This window comes from Myotis yumanensis, unplaced genomic scaffold (genome assembly GCF_028538775.1).
Source record: "Myotis yumanensis isolate MYYU_CA2020_CCGP unplaced genomic scaffold, mMyoYum1.0.hap1 SCAF_8, whole genome shotgun sequence".
Lineage (NCBI taxonomy): Eukaryota > Metazoa > Chordata > Mammalia > Chiroptera > Vespertilionidae > Myotis > Myotis yumanensis.
Genome location: NW_027223759.1, coordinates 47,626,640 through 47,649,901, shown reverse-complemented (window position 1 = coordinate 47,649,901; position 23,262 = coordinate 47,626,640). Strand labels below are relative to the sequence as shown.

At 39.3% G+C, this 23,262-nt stretch overlaps 1 protein-coding gene across 2 annotated transcripts in view; it reads left to right on the top strand.

The window, feature by feature from the left end:
• Nucleotides 1–23,262, top strand: part of CERS6 (ceramide synthase 6) — a 271,370-nt gene that overhangs the window by 215,862 nt on the left and 32,246 nt on the right. For both annotated transcript variants that reach the window (XM_070422810.1, XM_070422809.1), the window contains exon 8: nt 1,664–1,770. In XM_070422810.1, coding sequence (XP_070278911.1) covers nt 1,664–1,770 — 107 coding nt within the window. The remainder of the gene's footprint in view (nt 1–1,663; nt 1,771–23,262) is intronic.

Genomic DNA, 23,262 nt, shown 5'->3' with positions numbered 1-23,262 from the left:
TTTTGAAATCAATCCTATACAGTCTGCCTACTCTAATCTCTGTGAAAATAGCTGGCATGATGCTTGGCAGAGCCCCGATTCAGAAAATGTTGATTGAGTCATCTTGTACCACTTCAATCTAGAAAAGAAAAATAATCCAGAGATCCCAGCCATGTGGGTAAAAGCAATGTTCTTCATCACCTGGATCCTCTTTTATATTATAAAATAATGCTCAAGTATATCCAAATAATGACATACGTTGACTGCCAACTCTTTGAGGTGGGACCTATGGCCTAGACTTGTCCAAAAAATTGATACTTAATGCTTTTTTATTGAATACTGGTAAACGAATACCAGAACAACTACCCAGAGGAGATAGAAGATGCCTTTTCTCAATATAATTTGTGGTCTCATACCCAAAGTATTCATGAAATTAAAAGCTTCCACTCAGCTAATTGGTATTTCCCTTTAGGAATATAATTCTCTCATAGCTTTGTGTTTTACTTAAAGCTATTAAATTATAGCTTCTGTCAACAATCTTTTCAAGTTCGACTCAGCTAATTTAATTTAACTTTCCAAAAAGTAGGAAATAATTCAGAAGACTTCAATTTATAACCCTGTAGGCACAGCGGTTCTCAACCTGTGGGTCGTGAACAATGAAAGTACATCCTGCATATCAGATATTTACATTACAATTCATAACAGTAGCAAAATTATAGTTATGAAGTAGCAACGAAAATAATTTTATGGTTGGGGGTCACCACAACATGAGGAACTGTATTAAAGGGTCGCGGCATTAGGAAGGTTGAGAACCACTGCTAGGGGAACATGCTTATGAATTCTCGGTGAAAATGTAAAAAGAGGTGATCAAGCAAAATTATATTTTCAGTGTCATCTGTTTTTTACTTAGAATCATCCGTAAATAGTAGATGGTAAAGAAAGAATGTGATTTCTTCCCTAGACTAATTTATAATATAAAAAGTCATCACTTAAATCACTACCATAAATATTAGAGTACTTCTTACAGACACTTGCAACATTAGTGACTTCCATCCAGAAGATGACTCGTTAATGTAACATTGAAAATTATACCTAAATGGATTCATTGAAAAAACATGATCTTGACACATTCTCCATTTCTAAATTTTTTTAGAATAAACCAAGAAACTATCTCCCCAGAATACTCTTTATGCCTGTTTAAAGAAAACCTATAATTCTAAGGAGAAAGGAGAAAATATACAGGAAGGCTTCATACATAACTGTATAAATTTTGTCTCAGTGTTTGGAACTCATTGAAGGTTTAAAGAATTATATTACACTTTCTATTTCGACCTGTTCTGCAGAATTCTTGTTCTGGTGTGTTTGGCTTGCTAATATCATCTATAATGCAAGAATTTTCTTATTTTCCTATTTTTCTGAAATCAACCATATAATTGAATTTTTCAGGTTGCTGAATATTTGATTTAATCTGTGACAGTCAGTAGTTCTACTTAGAGCTAATGCTGCATTTCACTTGACTTATGGGTAATTTATAAATACTGATGCATGATGCATGACATTGCAAAGCAGCAGGCAGTTTCATGCATCTGATAAGTTATACCTTATAGGAGATTCATGCATATTGAAAGAAGCTTCTTATTATCAATTTGACTAAATTAATATGTCATATTTCTTCTTTTCATAGGCTGCCAAAATGGCAAATTATGCCAAATTTCAGAAAATGTGTGATATCCTGTTCGTTATGTTCGCCATGGTTTTCATCACCACGCGACTGGGTATATTTCCTCTCTGGTGAGTGTGCCAATCTTCTTTCTAATAGAGCTACCGTTCCAGATAGGCTTTATGAATCATTTTCCTTGGGAATTTACACCAGATACTTAGTAAGAGGTTTAAAGAAAGTGAGGGAGTAACATTATAATAACTATGTATGGTGTCATCTGGGTATTAGACTTATTGGGAGGATCACTCCGTAAGTTACATAAATGTCTAATCACTATGTTGTACATATGAAACTAATATAATGTTGTATGTCAACTGTAATTGAAAAAAATTTAAATTAGAAGTACATAAATAATACTATTTGCGGGGAAAGTGAGAGAGAAACTCCAGAAACAGCTTGATTTCTTCTTCCCGAAGAGGGTTGCACTCTTTACTAACATTTCCCACAGGATAGTGAGAAAAAGATGTGGCTATGTAGGTTCTGAAGCCACTGGAAGCTGTCATTTTGGGGTCCAGTTTAGAATATGATTCAAAAACCTTAAACATGAAAATTGGACTTAATAAAGGGAATGTGGTGTTGCAACCAGCTATCCATCAAGGCTTCTCCTATATCAGGGATTCACAAAGGGTGTCCCTGGACTGACAGCAACAGCGTCACCGGGGAACTTGTTAGAATTGCAACTTATTGGGCCCCAACCTGCGACCGACTGAATCACAGACTCTGGGGGTGGGGCCTGGCAACCTGTGTCTTCACAAGCCTTCCTGCTGATTCTGCTCCACATTGAAGTTTGAGAACCACTGTCCTGTATAATTCTCTCGTCAGCTGTGTGTATAGCTAAAGCAGATGGAAGGAATAACCTAAAACGAATCCCTAGAACTAGCTATGGCTAGATTTGTTTTGTTTTGTTAAGAGCTAAGAAAACAATATGACAGAAATTGATGGAATTTGACAGTCTTTCCTATAGAAAATAGATTTACCATCATTGATCATTTTTTGGAAGGCTATTAACTCAAACTAGAAAAACAGTGAGACTTCCACATCACTTAAAGTCTACCATTGATGGCAGATTTTTTTTTCTCCATTTTTTAGAAATTGATTTGAATGGAAAATTAAAGCAATGGAAATGGGGAAAAGCTGAGAAATGAAGGCATGCAATGATACCTTGCTTTCCAGCCCCAATAGAAAAATAAATGGGGCTTTTCAGTGAGTAACATCTATCACTGGGGTTCCATACACAAATTAATCTCTCTCACACACACACACACACATACACACACACACACACACACAGTTTTTCCTTGAGGCTGGTGGCCCTTTTGGCCATGCTTGTTAGGAAAATCATTTCCAAGCAGCAGTGTATAGTCCAGTGATGGCGAACCTTTTGAGCTCGGCGTGTCAGCATTTTGAGAAACCCTAACTTAACTCTGGTGCCGTGTCACATATAGACATTTTTTGACATTTGTAACCATAGTAAAACAAAGACTTATATTTTTGATATTTATTTTATATATTTAAATGCCATTTAAAGAAAAATCAACCAAAAAAATGAGTTCGCGTGTCATAGGTTCGCCATCACTGATATAGTCCAATAGGCATTTATAGTTTTATATGGTTGTAAGAAGGAAACATTCAAGTAATTTTGAATATAATGTGTCTGTAATTATTTCTGGATCAGGGATCTTTCAAGATTACTAGCAGAACTAGTAGTAAGAGTTTTAGTAGAAGAAATTTGAGCAAAATCCAGGAATTATTTCTCAAAGAATGTTAGAAAGCTTTTCCTACTTTGTATTTCTGAGAAACCTGAGTTTTAAAAAAATAAGCATTTCTCTCAAGTACTTCAATTTATTTATTTTCCTTTAAGTGTAGAATTAAAATTGCTATGTACCTCTTCTCCTTTCTAGGAGTTAATGTGTGAAAAAGCTCTTCAGGTTTAGACAGTAATGAGTTACCTAGAACATAGACCCCAGAATATAGAAATGATGTAATACTACTAATAAGATGCCTCCTGGGTAATGTCCTATTATAATGACATAAACTAGCTCCTTAGAAAAATCCTTGTAACCAAACACAGAATAAGAGCTTATATTGCAGATGCTATAGGGCATCTGCTACCATTCCCCTTATTGCAGCCAAGATTTTCAAAAGGCACCTTGAGAAGAGAAGTATTTCATTGTTTGTAATATAAGAAATAATGTATATACCTGCTGTCACCTGGGAATAAACTTCAGATACTCTGGTAAATATGTTAGTGCTTAGATGACCTTTGTTTTGACCCTGTTTCAAGTACTGTACTAGAGTATAATGGGTACTGTTTGTATTTAAGATTGTAACGTGAATGACAATATATAGTGTCTTAAATATTTTCGTTAATACTGTGAAATTATTCAAAAGTTCCTTTCGGATTAGGGAATCTCACAATTGGGAGGCACTCAATGGTTTACTGGCTCGATGTTCTCTCACTCCCTCTTCCCAGGTTAGGAATCTTTCTATCAATTTTCCTGACCAAAGGTATTGTTTTAGAGGCCAAGGACGAAATAGCTTTTATATGAAACAGAAACTTGGGTCCTTATAACTTCTAAGCTAGAGGTTCTTACTCTTGGTTAAAACCCCCTGAAATTGTATAAAAAACGTGTGTGTGTGTGTGTGTGTGTGTGTGTAATTATTTCCTGGGGGAGGGGTATGGCTTTATCAGGTTCTCAGAGAGATCTGTGGCTCCTGCCCTCCTTAAAAACGTGCCTTTTGGAAAACAGACTAAGTATACCCTACCACTTCTAGCTGGAAACGTTTAAGAATGTGAAGATTTCTAGTATGTCATCTATAAGCTTTCTCTTCACTAGAAAGCATATTTAATTCCTTCAATTATCCCTGCTTGTCATTCTCTTTTGTTTGAATATCAGAATTCCTCTTGTCATAATGTTCCAAATGTGAACTGGCTGGTTCAAAATATAATAAACCAGGCTTTATTTATAACTGCGTCTCTTCCCGTGCAGCTTGCCATTGCACCAGCTTTAATAAGCAGCTTTCACTGTGTACCAGCGATGACCTGATAAACAGCGGAGCTGCCTCATCCTAAATTTACTAGGTCTTCCTTGTCCTAAATTTATTTCATTTTTACATATTTTTATTTCTAATTATAGTTTATTTGTATACTTAATTGTACAAACTAATTTATTCCTGTTAGATTTCATCATGCTGTTTTCCAGTACTCTATTCCTAGAACCCCTAATATGAGGGTCTTCTGAACTATATCCAGTGCTATATTTATTCCTTCCACCTTTATGCTACTTGCATGTATGCCTTTCATGCTTCCCCCAACTCATTGAAGAAAAAAGTTGCCTCAGATGATCTCCTGATACACTCCTGAAGAATTTCTTTAGGCTGGCCTCAATTTCTCAACCACCAGTCTTTCTTTATGATTTTTCTACTTATTAACATCTTAAAACTGCTGTCATCATGCCTGCTATTTCTCCACATTTCTAAGGTGTAATAAAAGACTTATGGCCCTGGCCAGTATGGCTCAGTTGGTTGGGCGTCATCCTGTACACCAAAAGGTTGCCGGCTCAGTCCCCGTAGGTGGCATGCAGGAGGTAGCAGATTGATGTTATGTTCTCACATCAATCTTTCTCTCTCGCTCTCCCTTGCCCTTCCTCTCTATGTATTTTATAAAAGACTTGCGAAAGTAAGGTCTTATAAAAGTCAAGATTTGCTCTGTGTTTAAGACATCCTCTGCACATGTAGAGGAAGGGTGAAAAAGAATAGGGGGCCCATCTGGCATGATTTAATTTTAGGGGCCATTGTTGGCTCCTGGCTCTTTATTTTGAAACTAGAGGCCCTGTGCATGGGTGGGCTCCAGCCGGCCTGCCCCGATGGGGGCCCATCCGGGCCGGGCCAGCTGGGGGGAGGGGCCACAGTCAGTTGGCAGGCCGGCCCTGCCCCCGAATTGGGGTGGGGGAGGCCAATCGGGGGCGAGGCCGGCCGCAGGGAGGGGCTGCGGGCCGATGGGGGTGGGGGATTACTGGGGGCAGGGCCAGCCAGGCCGGTTGGCCAGTCGCAGTGGGCATCTTAGCGACCAGTCATTCCGGGCGTTCCGGCGTTCTGGTCGCTGGCTTTTTATATATATAGATACTCACCCTCATGTGTTTGATTATTCATCTGCAACACTGAGCTCGCCAGTCTAAAACTTCCAGTCTTTGCATTTTCCATGTTGTGTAGGTGTGGACTGTGAACCTTCCCATTTACTACCATTTTTAAATGTACTTAGTGAATTTTTGGGCACTTATGGTGTAGCCAGTACTGGGCTGGGTGCTGAAAGTTCAATCAGACAGTAGGGTTTCCCTTGGAGCACTTGCAGCTGAATCCCTCCAGGTCCCCTCAGTATTCTAGTTTATAATTTTGGGGACCTAGAGATTATTCGTTTTTTTGTGGCCATTTACTGGAGATAAACAATATAAATGGATTGCAATATTCAGTAGTTTGGTTGAGGTATACTAAGGAGTTCTGCCAGCTAATAACGCATAATAGATAGAGTACCTATGTGTGAAATAGTCACTGGAGGGAAAGTGCTGGAGGCCGATTGGACTTAAGTTCTAACAAGCATTTCATAGACTTATTTCTCCTTCAGATATTTGTGCTTGTTTTGGAAGAAGAAGCTAAATTATTCCCTGTGCTTTCTACTTCTTTCCATTTTCAATCCATTCACTTTGGAATCAGCAGCAATACCTTCCATGTTCCTCCTGACTGTATTTGTGTTCCCATCAGAATCCTTGTTAATTCATGGGTTTAATGATACTTGTTTCATTCTCTGCTGCATCTTTGGTTCATTTGTGTTATCGCCTCACAAAGACATACATGTGAGTGGCCTTTTCAGAACCGTGCACTGCCCAGACTCTCTTTTGGTTACAGTACATCCTTCTAGAACAGTACTGTCCAATAGGAATATAATTCAGATTTCATAGTAATTTTAAATTTTCTGGTAGCCACATTAAAAAATAAAAATGTGACATCCAATTTAACTCAGTATATCCAAAGTAATATCATTTTAACATGTAATCCATATTAAAATGGAGATACTTGTATTCTTTTATTACATAATGAATCTTCAAAATTGGGTATGTGTTTCACTTGCTGCATCTATTCAAAGGCATCTTAGCCTTTACATTGTAGTTGGACAGTCAGTGATTTGATCCTTTTTGACAGTAAGCTTATCCATCTTTGTAAACTGTTACCATTTTCATTGATCTGCATGTCTTTCGTCAACTCCCTCTGTGTGCAAGCCCTAAAGTTCCTAACAATTTTCCATATTTTATGAAGCTGTGGTTTCTATTGGCATAGAGTAGATTATACTCAATCTCATTATAGCATCTGTCACAATGCCTTGCTCACAATGGCCACTCAATAATACCTGTTGAGTGAATTAGGTACTTTTTATTCTGAATGGTCTGACATCTGTTTTCTTAGTTGAGCTCCTTAAATCATTGTGAAGTGAATAGGTGTATTTTCTCCCTTATTAAACAGAGAAGACTGATTCATTTAGTCAATGATTTACCTAGTTTCTCTGGACTCTGGTCTCCTGCCATTGGTTCAATTCAGAAAGTGCTTACTAAGTGCCAGTTGTTCTTCCTACAATATAATATTATCTTCTTTAAGAGGTAGGCCACACACACACACACACACACACACACACACACTCACACACACACACACACACACACACACACACAAAAGAGGTAGGCCATAAAGTTACCTATGAAATATATTTTTTGGTAGTTGTTACATAAAGGGTCATTTTTAAATGATTGTCCTTATTATTCTGCCCCAGATGAAGATGTAAGCATTGTCATCTCTCGGCCATACATTAGAATCTGGTAACAAAAAAGACAAATCCACAAAAATCTTGAAAAGGAAGGAGCATTGTGTAGTCAATAGAAAGACTTATTGCTTTGAGCCATAGTTCTCCCCTTCACTGTGTGTCTAAAGACCAGGTATATAACTTTTCTGCATCTATGTCCTAAACAGGAAAATAATAATAGCAAATGCTCCACCTATCAACCAGGAAATGTTAAGGATCAAATGAAATATTGTTTGTAGCAATAATCTGTAACTATAAATACCTTATAAATATTAAGCACTTAAATATAAGTTGTTAAAGATGGAAATCTCCATTGTGGTCATATATTCAGAAATTTTTATTATATTTTATAACCTCCAATTACTCTAGATTAATGAACCATAACCATAGGTATTTTGAAATAAAATTATCTCTCCAATTAAGAGACTCAAAACAATTTTGTTTTAGTTACTTCTGTTCTTAGCACTCAGTGAGCATACACAGGGCTGCATTATTCCCTCAATTCCTAAGTGACCATGCCTATCCTGAGCCACCACAAATAACCAGTACTCTCTTAGACTCTCATAGCATTTTATAAAATGCAGGTAGGCTAGTTCTTTGCTATAAGTCACAGGCTCACAAGCCATTAGCAGCCAAGAGTGGGCATACCACAATTGTCAGAACCTCTTCCCATGGCCCAATGATGACTTTCACATCCCCATTCATGTCCCACCAGTGCCAGCCCCTGAGCTAGAGGAAAGTTAGTCAGATATGTACCTTAAATGGTATGCAGCAATTCAGACAGAAGCATGAGACTTCTTAGAATGTTTCTGTTGATCTCTGTTCTGCAAAATGGGGAAATTATTTGCTGATTTGCAAGGTTTCTGCAATTAAAAGAAAAAAATTATAGAGGGTTCTTGATCACTTTTTACCATTCTCCATAATAAGATTTGAAATTCATATCGATGCATATGGGAATATCATCTTCTTCTCTGATTATTTTTCAAAATATGTTTTATCACAGTAGTGTGGCTATTATATGCTTTTCTGAATATCTGGTAAGATTAGTCTCAGAGTTCACAAATTTGGAGAAGCTGGGGGTTTTTTTCCCCTCTGGAATTCCTTGATAGATTTTTCTCTGAAATTATTGTTGGTGCTAGTTTGTGTTAAATATATTTAAAAAAGAGATAATATGAAACCTGAAATCATTGGTTGTTGGGTATTTTGGCATGTTTTTAATAATACATATATTAGTATCAGTAAATATCTTTTTAAGATGGGGTTGAATTGTATGAAAATAATGTCAATTGAGATGTATTATCTCTTCATGTGAACATAATAATTTTAGTATAATTTCGAGATTAAAGGGCTAGACCAAGAGTCAATAAACTATGGCCTGTAGGACAAATCAGTCCATCACCTGTTTTTATAAATAAAGTTTAATTGGAACACAGTTTTGCCCATCTGTTATATAGTGTCTTTGGTGCTTTCTGTTACAATGGTTTGAATAGTTGGGACAGAATAAATGGTCCGGTAATCCTAAACTGTTTACCAGCTGTGTCTTTTTTTTTTTTAATGCTCACCTGAGGTTATGCATTTATTGATTTGAGAGAGAGAAAGATCGATGTGAGAGAGAAACATCAATTGGTTGCCTCCTGTATGTGCCCCAACCAGTGATAGAACCAAAACCTTTAGGTGTATGGGATGATGCTCCAATCAGCCGAGCCCCCCATTCAGGGCACCAGCTGGGTCTTTATAAAAGTTTGTCAACTCCTGAGCTAGGCCATTAAAAATGAGTCTGATGAGTCGTCAATGGAGTGATCTGTTTTAACAACATCTGAGTATTGTAATAAAGTCTAATGCCAGGGTCAGAGGTTTGAAAACTGTTTATTTGATGAAGAGCCTCACTTATTTGAAAGTGATGCTTTATGGGAAATACTCTAACAGATGAAGAACCCATGCCAGCTCTCTTCCATTTGCTTATGCTTTATAAAGCACAGTTGTACACCAGCATTCATCCCCACCTCCCTGAGCGTGAACTTGCCTCTTCATACAAAGCTTCCTTTCAACAGTCCTGAGCTCAGCCTGGGCCCACCTTCTGCCTTCCCGTTGTCTGTTTCCCAGTCTGGATCAGTACCTGAGCCATCCCAGAAACCCTTCCTGCAGAACCCCAGTGTGCAGGGCTCTACGGCACTGTAGGTGGAGGCCACCCTGGCTGTGTCCTTTCATTCTCAGAACTTCATCCATGCCGTTTCTGGGATGGCAGTATAGGCAAGGAGATAGAACCTCAGCATCTCCAGCATCCCTGGGAGTCACCCTGTTCCTCATGGGGGTAGAGCTTATCATGTATTATTATTTAACCTTTTAGATCTTTAGGACAAGGGAGCAAACAATTTGCAAATTACTCAGAGGCAAGGAGCCACATTTTTTTTTTGAGCCGCTTATTCTTTATAGATCTCTTAAGTGCACTTCACTGTGAGCCTGCTATGTGTCAGGCACAGTGTGGATGTTAGGGATGTAGATATTGATTAGGTTATGAGCCCAGGAATATCCAGCACTTCATCAAAAAATATTTGTTACATGAATGAATGAACTTTTAGAATCTCCCATGCACTTTGGCACAGTCACGGCTGAGATTGCAGCCCACGTGTGTCCTTCCTTATGCCATAGAATAGGCCAAAGATGACATGACTCAGTAGCTTTCAAAAGCAGGAGCATTCCAGCTACTGAATCATTTTACTCAGGTAGAATTTATAGAAATAGAATTGTGCAATTGTTTCATAAATACTGCCTTTTTCTCAGATAAAAACACAGAAATGAGAGCAAGATGGCGGCGATATAGGCAGACGCGTCCCAGGTCTTGTCCCGGAGCAAACGGAGTAAGCAGCTGAAACTAATAACACCCACCCCGAATTGGCAAATTTACTCAGCTGGTGAGACGGCTTGCAGCCTGGAAGGGCAGACCTCCCCTGGAAAGGTTAAAAACCAGGGATCGGGGCAGGAAAGTTTGCCAGACCTGAGCCCAGAGGGTCGGAGGGAGACCGCATGGCAGACAGCCGCGTCTCTTGGGACAGACACAGACCCTGACCAGGGTAAGGAGTTCCGCGGGTTTGCTGGCGCCAGGAGATTTGAGATTTGGATTTTGTGATTGCGGAGAACTGAGACTAAAGGGGGCAACCTGAAGAACTGATCAGACCATGCAGTGCCCATAAGAGAGGAGCGTTTCCCAGAACATGCAGTGCTGGTAAGAGGAGCGTTTCCCAGACCGATCCAAGCAACAGCAGCCCCCTGATCACCGCAGCCTCCTGATCACCACAGCCTCCTGATCACCACACCCTCTGTCTGTGGAACAGCAACTGTACGTGAAGCCTCCCCCCACCAGCCAGAAGAGCCAACACAGCTGTGAACAACATCCACCAGAGGAGCTGCTGCCAACTGGAAAGCAGCTGCTACCGCAACCGTCTGAGCAGCAACCACAACCCAAGGAGCCCCTGCCACCCAGGGAGCAGCCACTGAACATCTCAACATCTACATATGTCAGCGAGATCAAACATGGGTAGGCAAAGAAACCCCCAAAGGAAAGAAAAGGAGGACTCGCCAGAAAAGCAGCTAAGTGAGACAGAGATATGCAACATGACGGAAAAAGAATTCAGAATAAGGTTCCTAGAGTACATGCACCACATGTTCAAGAAGCAAGAAGAAACAGATGAAAAACTCAACTACTTATGCAAGAAGCTAGAAGAAACAGATGAAAAAATCAACAACTTAAGTAAGTCCCAAGAAGAAATGAAGAGTGACATAGCTTCAATAAAAAACTCCATTGAAAGTATCAACAGTAGACTGGGAGAAGCGGAGGACCGAATTAGTGAATTAGAAGACAAGGAAGCAAAACACACTCAAACTGTACGGCAAATGGAGAAAAAAATTAAAAGACAGGAGGAGAGCCTAAGGGAGCTTTGGGACAACATGAAACGAAACAACATACGAATAATAGGGGTGCCAGAACAACAGAAAGATGAACATGGATTAGAAAACCTATTCGAAGAAATAATATCAGAAAACTTCCCTGAGGTGGGGAAGAAAAAAGTCACACAAGCCCAGAGAGTCCCAAACAAGGTGAACCCGAAAAGACCCACACCAAGACACATCATAATTACCATGGCAAATGTTCAGGATAAAGAGAGAATCTTACAGGCTGCAAGAGAGAGACGGAAAGTAACATACAAGGGATCTCCCATTAGATTATCAAATGATTTCTCAACAGAAACACATCAGGCCAGAAAAGAATGGACGGAAATCTACAAAGTGATGCAAAGCAAAGGACTGAATCCAAGAATACTCTATCCAGCAAGGCTATCATTCAAAATTGAAGGGGAAATAAGAAGCTTCACAGACAAAAAAGGGCTAAGGGAGTTTATCACCACCAAGCCAGCCATGCAAGAAATGCTAAAGGGACTGGTGTAAAAAGAAGAAATATCAAGCTCAGAAAGAAAACAGCCACACACACACACAAAAAAAGAAATGGCTACAAACAAATACCTTTCAATAATAACTTTAAATGTAAATGGACTAAATGCTCCAACCAAAAGACATCGAGTGGCTGAATGGATAAAAAAACATGACCCATACATCTGCTGTCTACAAGAGACCCACCTCATTAGAAGGGACTCACACAGACTGAAAGTGAAGGGATGGAAAAATATCTTTCACGCAAATGGAAAGGAAAAGAAAGCTGGGGTAGCAATACTTATATCTGACAAAATACATCTCAAAGTGAAGGCCATAACCAGAGATAAGGAAGGCCACTTCATAATACTAAAGGGATCAATACAACAAGAAGATATAACCCTGGTAAACATATATGCACCCAATGCAGGAGCACCCACATACATAAGAAAACTTCTGGAAGATATCAGGGGAGAGATCGACAAGAATACAATCATAGTAGGAGACTTTAATACACCACTGACATCACTGGATAAATCCACTAGACAAAAACTCAGCAAAGAAACAGCAATCCTAAATGACTCACTAGATCAGATGGACTTAATTGACATCTTCAGAACACTTCACCCCACAGCTGCGGAATATACATTCCTCTCAGGTGCTCATGGGACATATTCAAAAATAGACCACATATTGGGTCACAAGCAAAGTCTCCACAAATTCAAGAAGATTGAAATCATAAAAAGCTTCTTCGCAGACCACGATGGCATAATGTTAGAAATAAACTACAATAAAAACAACCCAAAATACTCAAACACTTGGAAGCTGAATAGCATGTTATTAAATATTGATTGGGTTACCGATGACATCAAAGAAGAAATTAAAAACATCCTGGACACTAATGACAATGAAAACACAACAATCCAAAACCTCTGGGACACAATGAAAGCAGTCCTGAGAGGGAAGTTTATAGCTCTACAGGCCTATCTCAAAAAACAAGAAAAAATGGTAGTCAATCATCTAACTCTACAACTCAAAGAATTAGAAAGAGAGCAACAAGAAAACCCCAGAGTGAGCAGAAGGAAGGAGATAATAAAGATTAGAGCAGAAATCAATGAAATAGAGACCAAAAAAACAATACAGAAAATCAATGAAACCAAGAGCTGGTTCTTTGAAAGGATAAACAAGATTGACAAACCCCTAGCTAGGCTCACCAAGAAGCAAAGAGAGAGGTCCCAAATAAACCAAATCAGAAATGATAGAGGCGAAATAACAACAGACCCCACAGAAATACAAATGATTGTTAAACAATACTACGAGCAACTCTACTCCAACAAACTGGACAACCTGGAGGAAATGGACAAATTCCTAGAAAAATACAACATTCCAAAACTCAATCAGGAAGAATCTAAAAACCTCAATAGGCCAATAACTATGGAAGAAATTGAAGCAGTCATCAGAAAGCTTCCAGCAAACAAAAGCCCAGGGCCAGACGGCTTCACAGGGGAGTTCTACCAAACATTCAAGGAAGAACTAAAACCTACCCTCCTCAGACTACTACAAAAAATTCAAGAGGAAGGAACGCTTCCAAGCTCATTCTATGAAGCCAGCATCACCCTAATACCAAAACCAGGTAAAGACATCACAATGAAAGAGAATTACAGGCCAATATCCCTCATGAACATAGATGCCAAAATCCTCAACAAAATCTTAGCAAATCGGATCCAGCAGTACATCAGAAGGATCATACACCATGACCAAGTAGGATTCATCCCAGAGATGCAAGGATGGTACAACATCCGTAAATCAATAAATGTGATACATCACATAAACAAATTGAAAGAAAAAAACCACACGGTCATATCAATTGATGCAGAAAAAGCATTCGACAAAATCCAACACCCATTTTTGATAAAAACTCTCAGAAAGGTGGGAATAGAAGGATCATACCTCAACATAATAAAAGCCATATATGACAGGCCCACAGCCAACATCATACTCAATGGACAAAAACTAACACCATTTCCCCTAAGAACAGGAACAAGACAAGGATGCCCACTCTCACCACTCCTGTTCAACATAGTACTGGAAGTATTAGCCATTGCAATTAGGCAAGAAGAAGGAATAAAAGGCATCCAAATTGGAAAAGAGGAAGTAAAACTGTCCTTATTTGCAGATGACATGATATTATACATACAAAACCCTAGAGACTCCATCAAAAAGCTACTAGACTTAATACATGAATTTGGCAATGTAGCAGGATACAAAATTAACCCCAAGAAATCTGAGGCATTTCTATACACCAACAGTGAACTTTCAGAAAGGGAGATCAGAAAAACAATCCCATTTACCATCGCACCAAAAAAATTAAGATACCTAGGAATAAACTTAACTAAAGAGGTTAAAGACCTCTACTCAGAAAACTACAGGACGTTGAAAAAAGAGATAGAGGAAGACATAAACAGATGGAAGAACATACCATGTTCTTGGATTGGTAGAATCAACATCATTAAAATGTCCATACTACCCAAAGCAATCTATACATTCAACGCACTTCCCATTAAAATACCAATGGCCTTCTTCAAAGATCTAGAACGAACTCTCCAAAAATTCATCTGGAATAAAAAAAGACCCCGAATAGCTGCAACGATCCTGAGAAAGAACAAAGTAGGTGGGATCTCAATGCCAGATATCAAGCTGTATTACAAAGCCACTGTTCTCAAAACTGCCTGGTACTGGCACAAGAACAGACATATAGATCAGTGGAATAGAATAGAGAGTCCAGAAATTAGCCCGAACCAATATGCTCAATTAATTTTTGACAAAGGAGGCAAGAACATACAATGGAGCCAAGACAGTCTCTTCAATAAATGGTGTTGGGAAAATTGGACAGACATATGCAAGAAAATGAAACTAGACCACCAACTTACACCATACACAAGAATAAACTCAAAATGGATAAAGGACTTAAATGTACGACAGGAAACCATAAAAATTCTAGAAGAATACAAAGGCAACAAAATCTCAGACATATGCCAAAACAATTTCTTCACTGATACAGCTCCTAGGGCAGTTGAAACTAAAGAAAAACTGAACAAATGGGACTACATCAAAATAAAAAGCTTCTGCACAGCAAAAGAAACCATCAACAAAACAACAAGAAAACCCACCTCGTGGGAAAACATATTTGCCAACGTCATATCTGATAAGGGCTTAATCTCCAAAATTTATAGGGAACTCATACAACTTAACAAAAAGAAGATAAACAATCCAATCAAAAAATGGGCCAAGGATCTAAATAGACACCTTTCAAAAGAGGACATTCAGAAAGCCAAGAGACATATGAAAACATGCTCAAAGTCACTAATCATCCGAGAGATGCAAATCAAAACAACAATGAGGTACCATCTCACACCTGTCAGAATGGCCATCATCAACAAATCAACAAACGACAAGTGCTGGAGAGGATGTGGAGAAAAAGGAACACTTGTGCACTGCTGGTGGGAATGCAGACTGGTGCAGCCACTATGGAAGGCAGTATGGAGGTTCCTCAAAAAATTGGAAATGGAACTCCCATTTGACCCTGTGATCCCACTTCTAGGAATATATCCCAAGAAACCAGAAACACCAATCAGAAAGGATATATGCACCCCGATGTTCATAGCAGCACAATTCACCATAGCTAAGATCTGGAAACAGCCTAAGTGCCCATCAGTAGATGAATGGATTAGAAAACTGTGGTACATCTACACGATGGAATACTATGCTGCCGTTAAAAAGAAGGAACTCCTACCATTTGCAACATCATGGATGGAACTGGAGAGCATTATGCTAAGTGAAACAAGCCAGTCAATGAAGGAAAAATACCACATGATCTCACTCATTCATGGATAATAAAGACCATTACAAACTTTTGAACAATAATAGATACAGAGGCAGAGCTGCCTCAAACTGATTGTCAAACTGCAGTGGGAAGGCCAGAGAGAGTTGGGGGGCAGGAGGGAGGGGAGTAAGAGATCAACCGAAGGACTTGTATGCATGCATATAAGCATAACTAATGGACATAAGACTCTGGGGGGTAAGGGAGGGTAGGGGTTTGTCAAGGGCGGGGGGGGGGGGGGGAAGGATACTTATGTAATACCCTTTGTAATACTTTAAGCGAAAAATAAAAATTAAAAAAAAAAAAAAAAAAAAAAAAAAAAAAAAAAAAAAAAACACAGAAATGCTTAATTTAAAATGATAAATGTCAACGATTTGGAAATACAGGAAGTAAATATCTACACTAATAAAAGAGAAACATGAAAATTAACCGTCACTCGGTCACTCCGCCACTCCGCTACACCCACCAGCCAATCAGAGCGACTATGAAAATTAACCCAACAAAGATGGTGGTTAATTTGCATATGCAGGCGCGGGGGCAAAGACTGAAGACAACTGAAGATGGCGGCGGCCAGGGAGCTGGAGCGAGCAGGAGGCTTGGGTTGCTCCCAACGACAGAGGAAGCCAAGCTTCCAGCCTGCCCTGAGCTCTGCTCAAGGAGTGGCTGGGGGCCTGGGTCGCCAGGAGCAACCCAGGCTTCCAGTCCACCCTGGGCTCCGCTGGAGGAGCTGGGGGGGAAAAAAAAAGGAGGGGCTGGGAGCAGCTAGAGCAGAGAAGCCAAGCCTTGCTGCTGCAGCTGGACCAAAGGCCTGGGTCCCAGGTGCCAGAGGAAAACTGGTGCCGGCAGCCAGGAGAAGGAAGGCCTGTTGCTCGAATCTTCGTGCAACAGGCCATTAGTATGTATTTTAAAAATCATAGAACAAGTGGATATGCTGAAAATGCAAATTGTGACTAGGAGTCTGGTCAAAGGAGTGACGAGTACATGTGGCAGGTGGCTCCTGATTAGTACAGCATACAGGGAGGAAATTGTCGAGAGGTTCCAGGACAGCGTAGGAAGGGAGCACCTGCCCAAGAGAAGAAGTAAAAAGAAAAGGAAATACAGAGCATCTTTCCTCCATCCATGGGATAACCCAAGAAAGTGAGCAAGAGAACCCCATCCCAACAGCAAGGATGTCTGAGGGCCCTGGACACTTGTTCCCAACCACCATCAGGGACTTCTCACCTGGCTTACTCAGGGCCAGGTTAGGTGCCCAACGTCCAATCTGTAGCAAACTCTGCATCTCTCAGAGCAACTTGCACCACCCAATTTAGCTGTCTTAACTCCCTTTTTTAATGGACAGCATATAAACCCATGCCAAATTTTCATAGGCACTGTGTCTTAGACTACTTTGTATCCCATACAATCCCAAGTTGTGCTTTAAATAGAGCTGTCAGAAAATAAATATACAGTTTGATTTGTTGGTTGCTAATACATGGTGTTGTGATCTTTCAGTTATATATTTAGTGGTTATAAGGAAATGTAGTATGAAGCATTCATTGAAATATTTACCAAAACTTATTTAGCCTGACCAGCATGGCTCAGTGATTAAGCATTGACCTATGTGAACCAGGAGGTCACGGTTCGATTCCCAGTCAGGGCACATACTGGGGTTGCAGGCTCCATCCCCTTTGGGGAATGTCCAGGAAGCAGCCAATCAATGATTCTTTCTCATCATTGAGGTTTCTAACTCTCCCTTCCTCTCTGAGATCAATAAAAATATATTTTTTATAAAAACTTGTTTGAAGAAAAGTTTCTGAATACATTCCATTTTTTTAAGTGGCATATAGAAATGGCCAGCCTGAAACAATTCCAAATGTTTTTCAATTCTGAGAGGTAAAGAAATACTATTTTAGTTCCATAACATTTTTAGATTGTCTTTTGAATTGACATGTAAATATAGTAAAATGTGTTTAGTGAAATGGAATAGTCTATTAATGATAATTTTATTGCCCAATTTGTATGATAATCAGATAAGGAAATATTTTGGATTATTTCCCAAAAGAGCGTCTGGGGAGTGCCTTGGGTTGCCTTTGTTCCAACCAAGTCTCCTGTTTTCTCACCTGCTTTGCTCAGCAATCACAGTTGGTGGGAAGAATGTTAACTTGAAAAAGTACAAGATTATGAACCATCAAATAATAGTAGAATATTTTTCAGTAACTTTTTTTTATTTATTGTCTAAACTTTTATCATATGTCTCCTTTTTCCTCCATTGACCCCCCTTCAGTAACTTCTTGTTATGATTTTGACTAATAATAAATGAACAAAACAAAATAAGGAAAATTTTCTAATTATCATTATGTTAATCAGGATACTTCCATTTATCAAGATTATAGTCCAACAGTTGTTTTTGTTCTTATCCCATGGACATATCTAAGAATGTCTTCTCTTGTCTTCTACTGAAGGGCATAGACCTTGATAAAGCAATGACTATTTTAGGTTGATTAATTAAAGCACCATGTGAACACATTCTGCTCGGTCAATTCAGGAGCTTATGTGAAACACTGAAGACATTTTTCTTTGTGTAGAAGTCTCTTAAATTACCTCCCTTTCCCAGAATACTACATTATGTTAGGAGCATAATTTGCAAAGTCAGTACTTTATTTAAAAGGGTCAAAGCCCTTTCCTACACATTAAGGCTACAATATCTTCCAGAAATAAGTCAGGTGCTTCACAAAATAGGTTAAAGCTGCCGTGATGAAGTACTGAAGAGACAGCTTGATGTAGTGAATTCTCAGTAGTGAGTTATTCATGGTGCTTGCCCCCCTTTTCCTAGCCATATAATTGCATTTATTTCAAATTGTGTCCCCCTCATACCATTCAAAAATTTAATTAGATGTTCGAGTCCCCTACTCGCAGTAGCAGTCACAGGGCATTTACCTGAAGTGCTGTTCTGGTGCTATTGTTTGATAATTATTCAGTTCCTATTCACCCTTCTGTACTCAAGAGTGAGTTGCTACAGGTCTGGGACCATGTCTCATTCTCCCTTTCAATTCTGATACTGTGACTCGCTGTGCGTTTGCTGGTTTACCTTACAGATCTCTATGACTTTTTGTAGGTTTTAATTCAGAATTCACTTTCATAAAGGCATTCTCCCCAGGCAGGTGGTTTGTTTACTTATTTCAAGGTAACAGAATATCATCCTTTTGATTTTCTTTCTCCCTACACCTGGGAGAAATATTCTGAATGCCAGAGTCATGCTTATTTAAATTTCCTCTTCTTTTAAGTCACATATTGTAACTAATTCCCCTACCATAACTTGCCCCCCCCATGCTATTCTTTAAAGCTAGTGTTTGAAACAAGCTTTCTTTCAGGCCCAGTGCAGGGGTCTGGACGTTGAGTAGCCCACACCGGACATACTGACTTGTGATTATTCTTTCTTTTTTCTTTTTTTGAGCTTGATTTCTACCCATTCTTCAAAGGTATGAGGAAGGTGATGAAAGCTTGCCTTATTCTGTAAATAACTGCATACACAACTAGGATCATTGCTTATTTTTATCTTCTGGTCTGTTTTTCTTAAAAGAGGTGAAATAAAGTGGTGTTTTATTGTATATACTAGAGTCCCAGTGCACGAAATTTGTGCACGGGTCGGGGAGTGTCCCTCAGCCCTCAGCCTCTCCAATCTGGGAACCCTTGGAGGGTGTTTGACTGCCAGTTTAGGCCTGATCCCACAGAGCCTAAACCAGCAGTCGAACAATCCAGGACTGCTGGCTCCTAACCGCTCACCTGCCTGCCTGCTTGAGTGCCCCTAACTGCTTCTGCCTGCCAGCCTGATCGCCTCCCTAACCGCTCCCCTGCCAGCCTGATTGATGCCTAACTGCTCCCCTGCCGGCCTGATAGCCCCCAACTGCCCTCCCCTGCCAGCCTGATCACCCCCAACTGCCCTCCCCTGCTGGCCTGTTTTCCCCTAACTGCCCCCCTGCCGGCCTGGTCATTCCCAACTGCCCCTCTGCCGGCCTGGTTGCCCCAAGCAGCCTGCTGTTTGGTCGTTACTGTTACTGTGATGGCATCCTGGACAATTTGCATATTCCTCTATTATTAGTATAGATATGAGATAGCTAGATGATAAATGGATAGGTATTTTATATGTATATTATATATATTTACCATATATAAACATATATCTTATTGATCTATATCTAAATAACTATATATTTTATTTATTTATTTATTTATTTTTAATATATTTCTTTATTGGTTTCAGAGAGGAAGGGAGAAGGAGAGCGAGATAGAAACATCAATGATGAGAGAGAATCATTGATCGGCTGCCTCCTGCACACCCCCACTGGGAATTGAGCCCGCAACCCAGGCATGTGCCCTTGGTCGGAATCGAACCTGGGACCCTTCAGTCCGCAGGCCAATGCTCTATCCACTGAGCTAAGCCAGCTAGGGCAATAACTATATATTTTACATAAATATATATTATTTATCATGTATAATTATATTTATAGATATAAATATCTACACCTTAAGTAAATATATATTTTATTTATATACATCATTAGTGAAACCTTTGCTTACTCTTACCAACATCAAATAAATACCACACCAGCTGCTCCCATGAGTTTATGGGCTTTCTTTTTAGTAATTAAACAGCTGAGACTATTGATCGCTGCCTTCTGCAAAGGGAATAAAAGGAATAAAATTGAATGACGTATTTCCAACATAAACTGACCTTAATGGCTTTGAGATTTCAGATAAGGCAATTCCTTTGCATACATAAAAACGTAACAGTTTTATTAAAACTGTATTTTGCTGACACTTTTTGTACCTGGAGAGTCTTCACACTACAAACAGGTCTCAAACGTGCATACCATAATTTCTCTCCATGCTCAGGATTTGCTTCCCAGAGACAGTGTCTTGAGGATCTTGAAAAATAGCCAGTAGATTTCCAAACAGATCCAAACTGTTATCTCCTAAGGAAAGAGGGAAAAGAGGTTAGTTTTTCTTCTTTTAATGAACACCCTGCCCTGTCCTGGTGTGCAGTGACAATTTGCTGCTCCTGTCTCTACATCTAAAAAATTCTTGGCAGTAAAATGATACGCTGTCCCTTTGGAGAAGGAGAAGAAATATTTGACAGTAAGGTATGTTAGTTACTTGAGTTGTCATTTAACCAAGTGACTATCTAATAGTTGAATAGCAATATATAAAGTCATTTTTTTCTAAGGTATAAACAGCTGAGCTCCGGCACAGGAGGAAGACTAAGTACATTTATATTGACTTCTTCCAGCAATAACAAAGGCCTCTGATGATTATGAAAAGAGCTTGAAAGTAAATGGAAACATGGTGATGGGGAATGGGTAGGTCGGGGTGATAGGGATCTCACCCAAGAATCTGAATGGAAACAAACACATATGATAGTCACCTCGTCTCATGACTAATGTAGCTTGTCCTCAGGAAAGTTTCTTGGGCCTCCTGTTTGAACCTATGAGGGGGTGGAAATCACTGACAGTTTATATATTTTAACCAATGTTCAGAAAAAAGGAAAAAATCTACAATATCTAATGCTGCAAGGGAGATCAGGACAAAGGAGACCACTGGTCATGTGAAATTGTGCGTGTGCCCTTCTTCATCTGTAAAATGAGAGAATGGAAATAAATATCAAAGATATCTCCCAGCTCTAAAATGGTTTGATTCTATGATTTTATAATTACAAATGGTAGGTGACCTTCCAATAAGAAAGAAATCCCTGCAAGGGATTTCTGAGTGGGGGATGGAGGGTGGGGACAAGTGAATGGTGGGCAAGAAGAGATAGTGGACAGAGAGGATTTGTTTAAAAAGTTTGTAGTGCATAGAAAGAAAGAAATGAGATGATCATTAGATTGATTACAGTATTGATTGAAGATTTTTACAGGATACTGGACATCTGTGCTTTTCCTAGAAACAGAGGAGGAAGAATACTTGTAAGTTAGTGAATTAGAGAAATGAGTCCTGCTTTTCAGAGATGTGAAGGAGAAAGACGAGTATCCAGTGTTGGTCCAGTTAGATGACTTCTCAGGCACCCATGATTCCTTGGGTCTGTGTAAAGGAAGAAATTGATGATACTGATGATGATGAAAATCAACAACAACAAAAACAGGAAAAAACTGAGCAAGCAGGATCCCAGAGGATTAACAGCCAGGTGGAAAGACAACGGTCTGAAAGTAGGAAACTTGTCCTTCTGAAGCATGAGGCAAGGAAAGAAAGAGAAGGAAAGACTGGAAGGGAAGGGGTATGCACGTGATAAAAAGTTAGATCTATCTGATAATCTGTAGTTTTCTTCACAAGAAAACCACGGTCATACCTGACAAGATGTGGGAATTGCATTGGATTTGGGTGAGAACAGAGCTATGATAGGACCTCACCTTGAGCCAATGGTTATTGAACTATAGTTACTTCCTATGGACCTTGACCATTTAATAGCAGTGATTCAGTTTATGTATTGTGTTGTGACTGCCCACATTGACATATCTGCTCTCTGAATGGGTAGTAGCAAAATTCTCCTGCTATCCTTGTGGCCCCAAACCAATAACCATAACTATTTTCTATTGTATGAAACCTCAGAGAAAACTGAAACCCAGAAAAGTTAGATGTCTGGCCTAGGGCCACAGTGAGTTTTCATCATGGTCAAGAATAGAAATATATCTTCTGTTTTCTTTACTAGCGTTCTCTGCTGTAAGGCAATGTAGACTGAAGAATAAAGCCATGAACTAGGCTCACTGTGGCTCTGCCACTAACTTTGGGATGGCTCAGTATCTCTAGGCTTCATTTCCTTATGAGGAAAAATTTTCTAGTTTAATGTATTAGGTCTTAAAGAATATATAACAGCTTCAAAGACCAATTGAAGTTAAGTACCAAAGGTTCTGGCTACCTGGGATTTCATTAATTGGCTTCCAGCAATTAGAGGGTTATAGAAGGAAGAAAAGTTCATCATTCCAAGACATCACATGTTAATGAACAAACCACTTAAAGATTAATACCCTCTCAAATATTTTTCTGATGCCATTGGTGCCTTTCTCACCAGTCTAGTGAGATGAAAGAATGTCAGAGCAACACAAGTCAGTTACAAAGTGAAACTGTAAATGATGCATGATATACAAGATTTTATGAGGTCGATGAAAGTGATGCTGGAACTCTGTTTACAACATACCAAGGCCATTGCCAAAAGGAGGAGTTGACAGATCACTTAACAATTGAGGAATGGACTACCAACAAGGATGGTGACATATAAGAACTTCAAAAAAGACATCCATGAATTTCAAAGAATTGTGAGGGACCCTTGGGAAAATGTGGAAGCCCTCAAATATTCTTGCGTCTTCTTTTAAAAAGCCATGTACTATGCCACTCAATTTTGAGGGCAGTTACATAACTCTCTCAATCAACACTTGATTCATT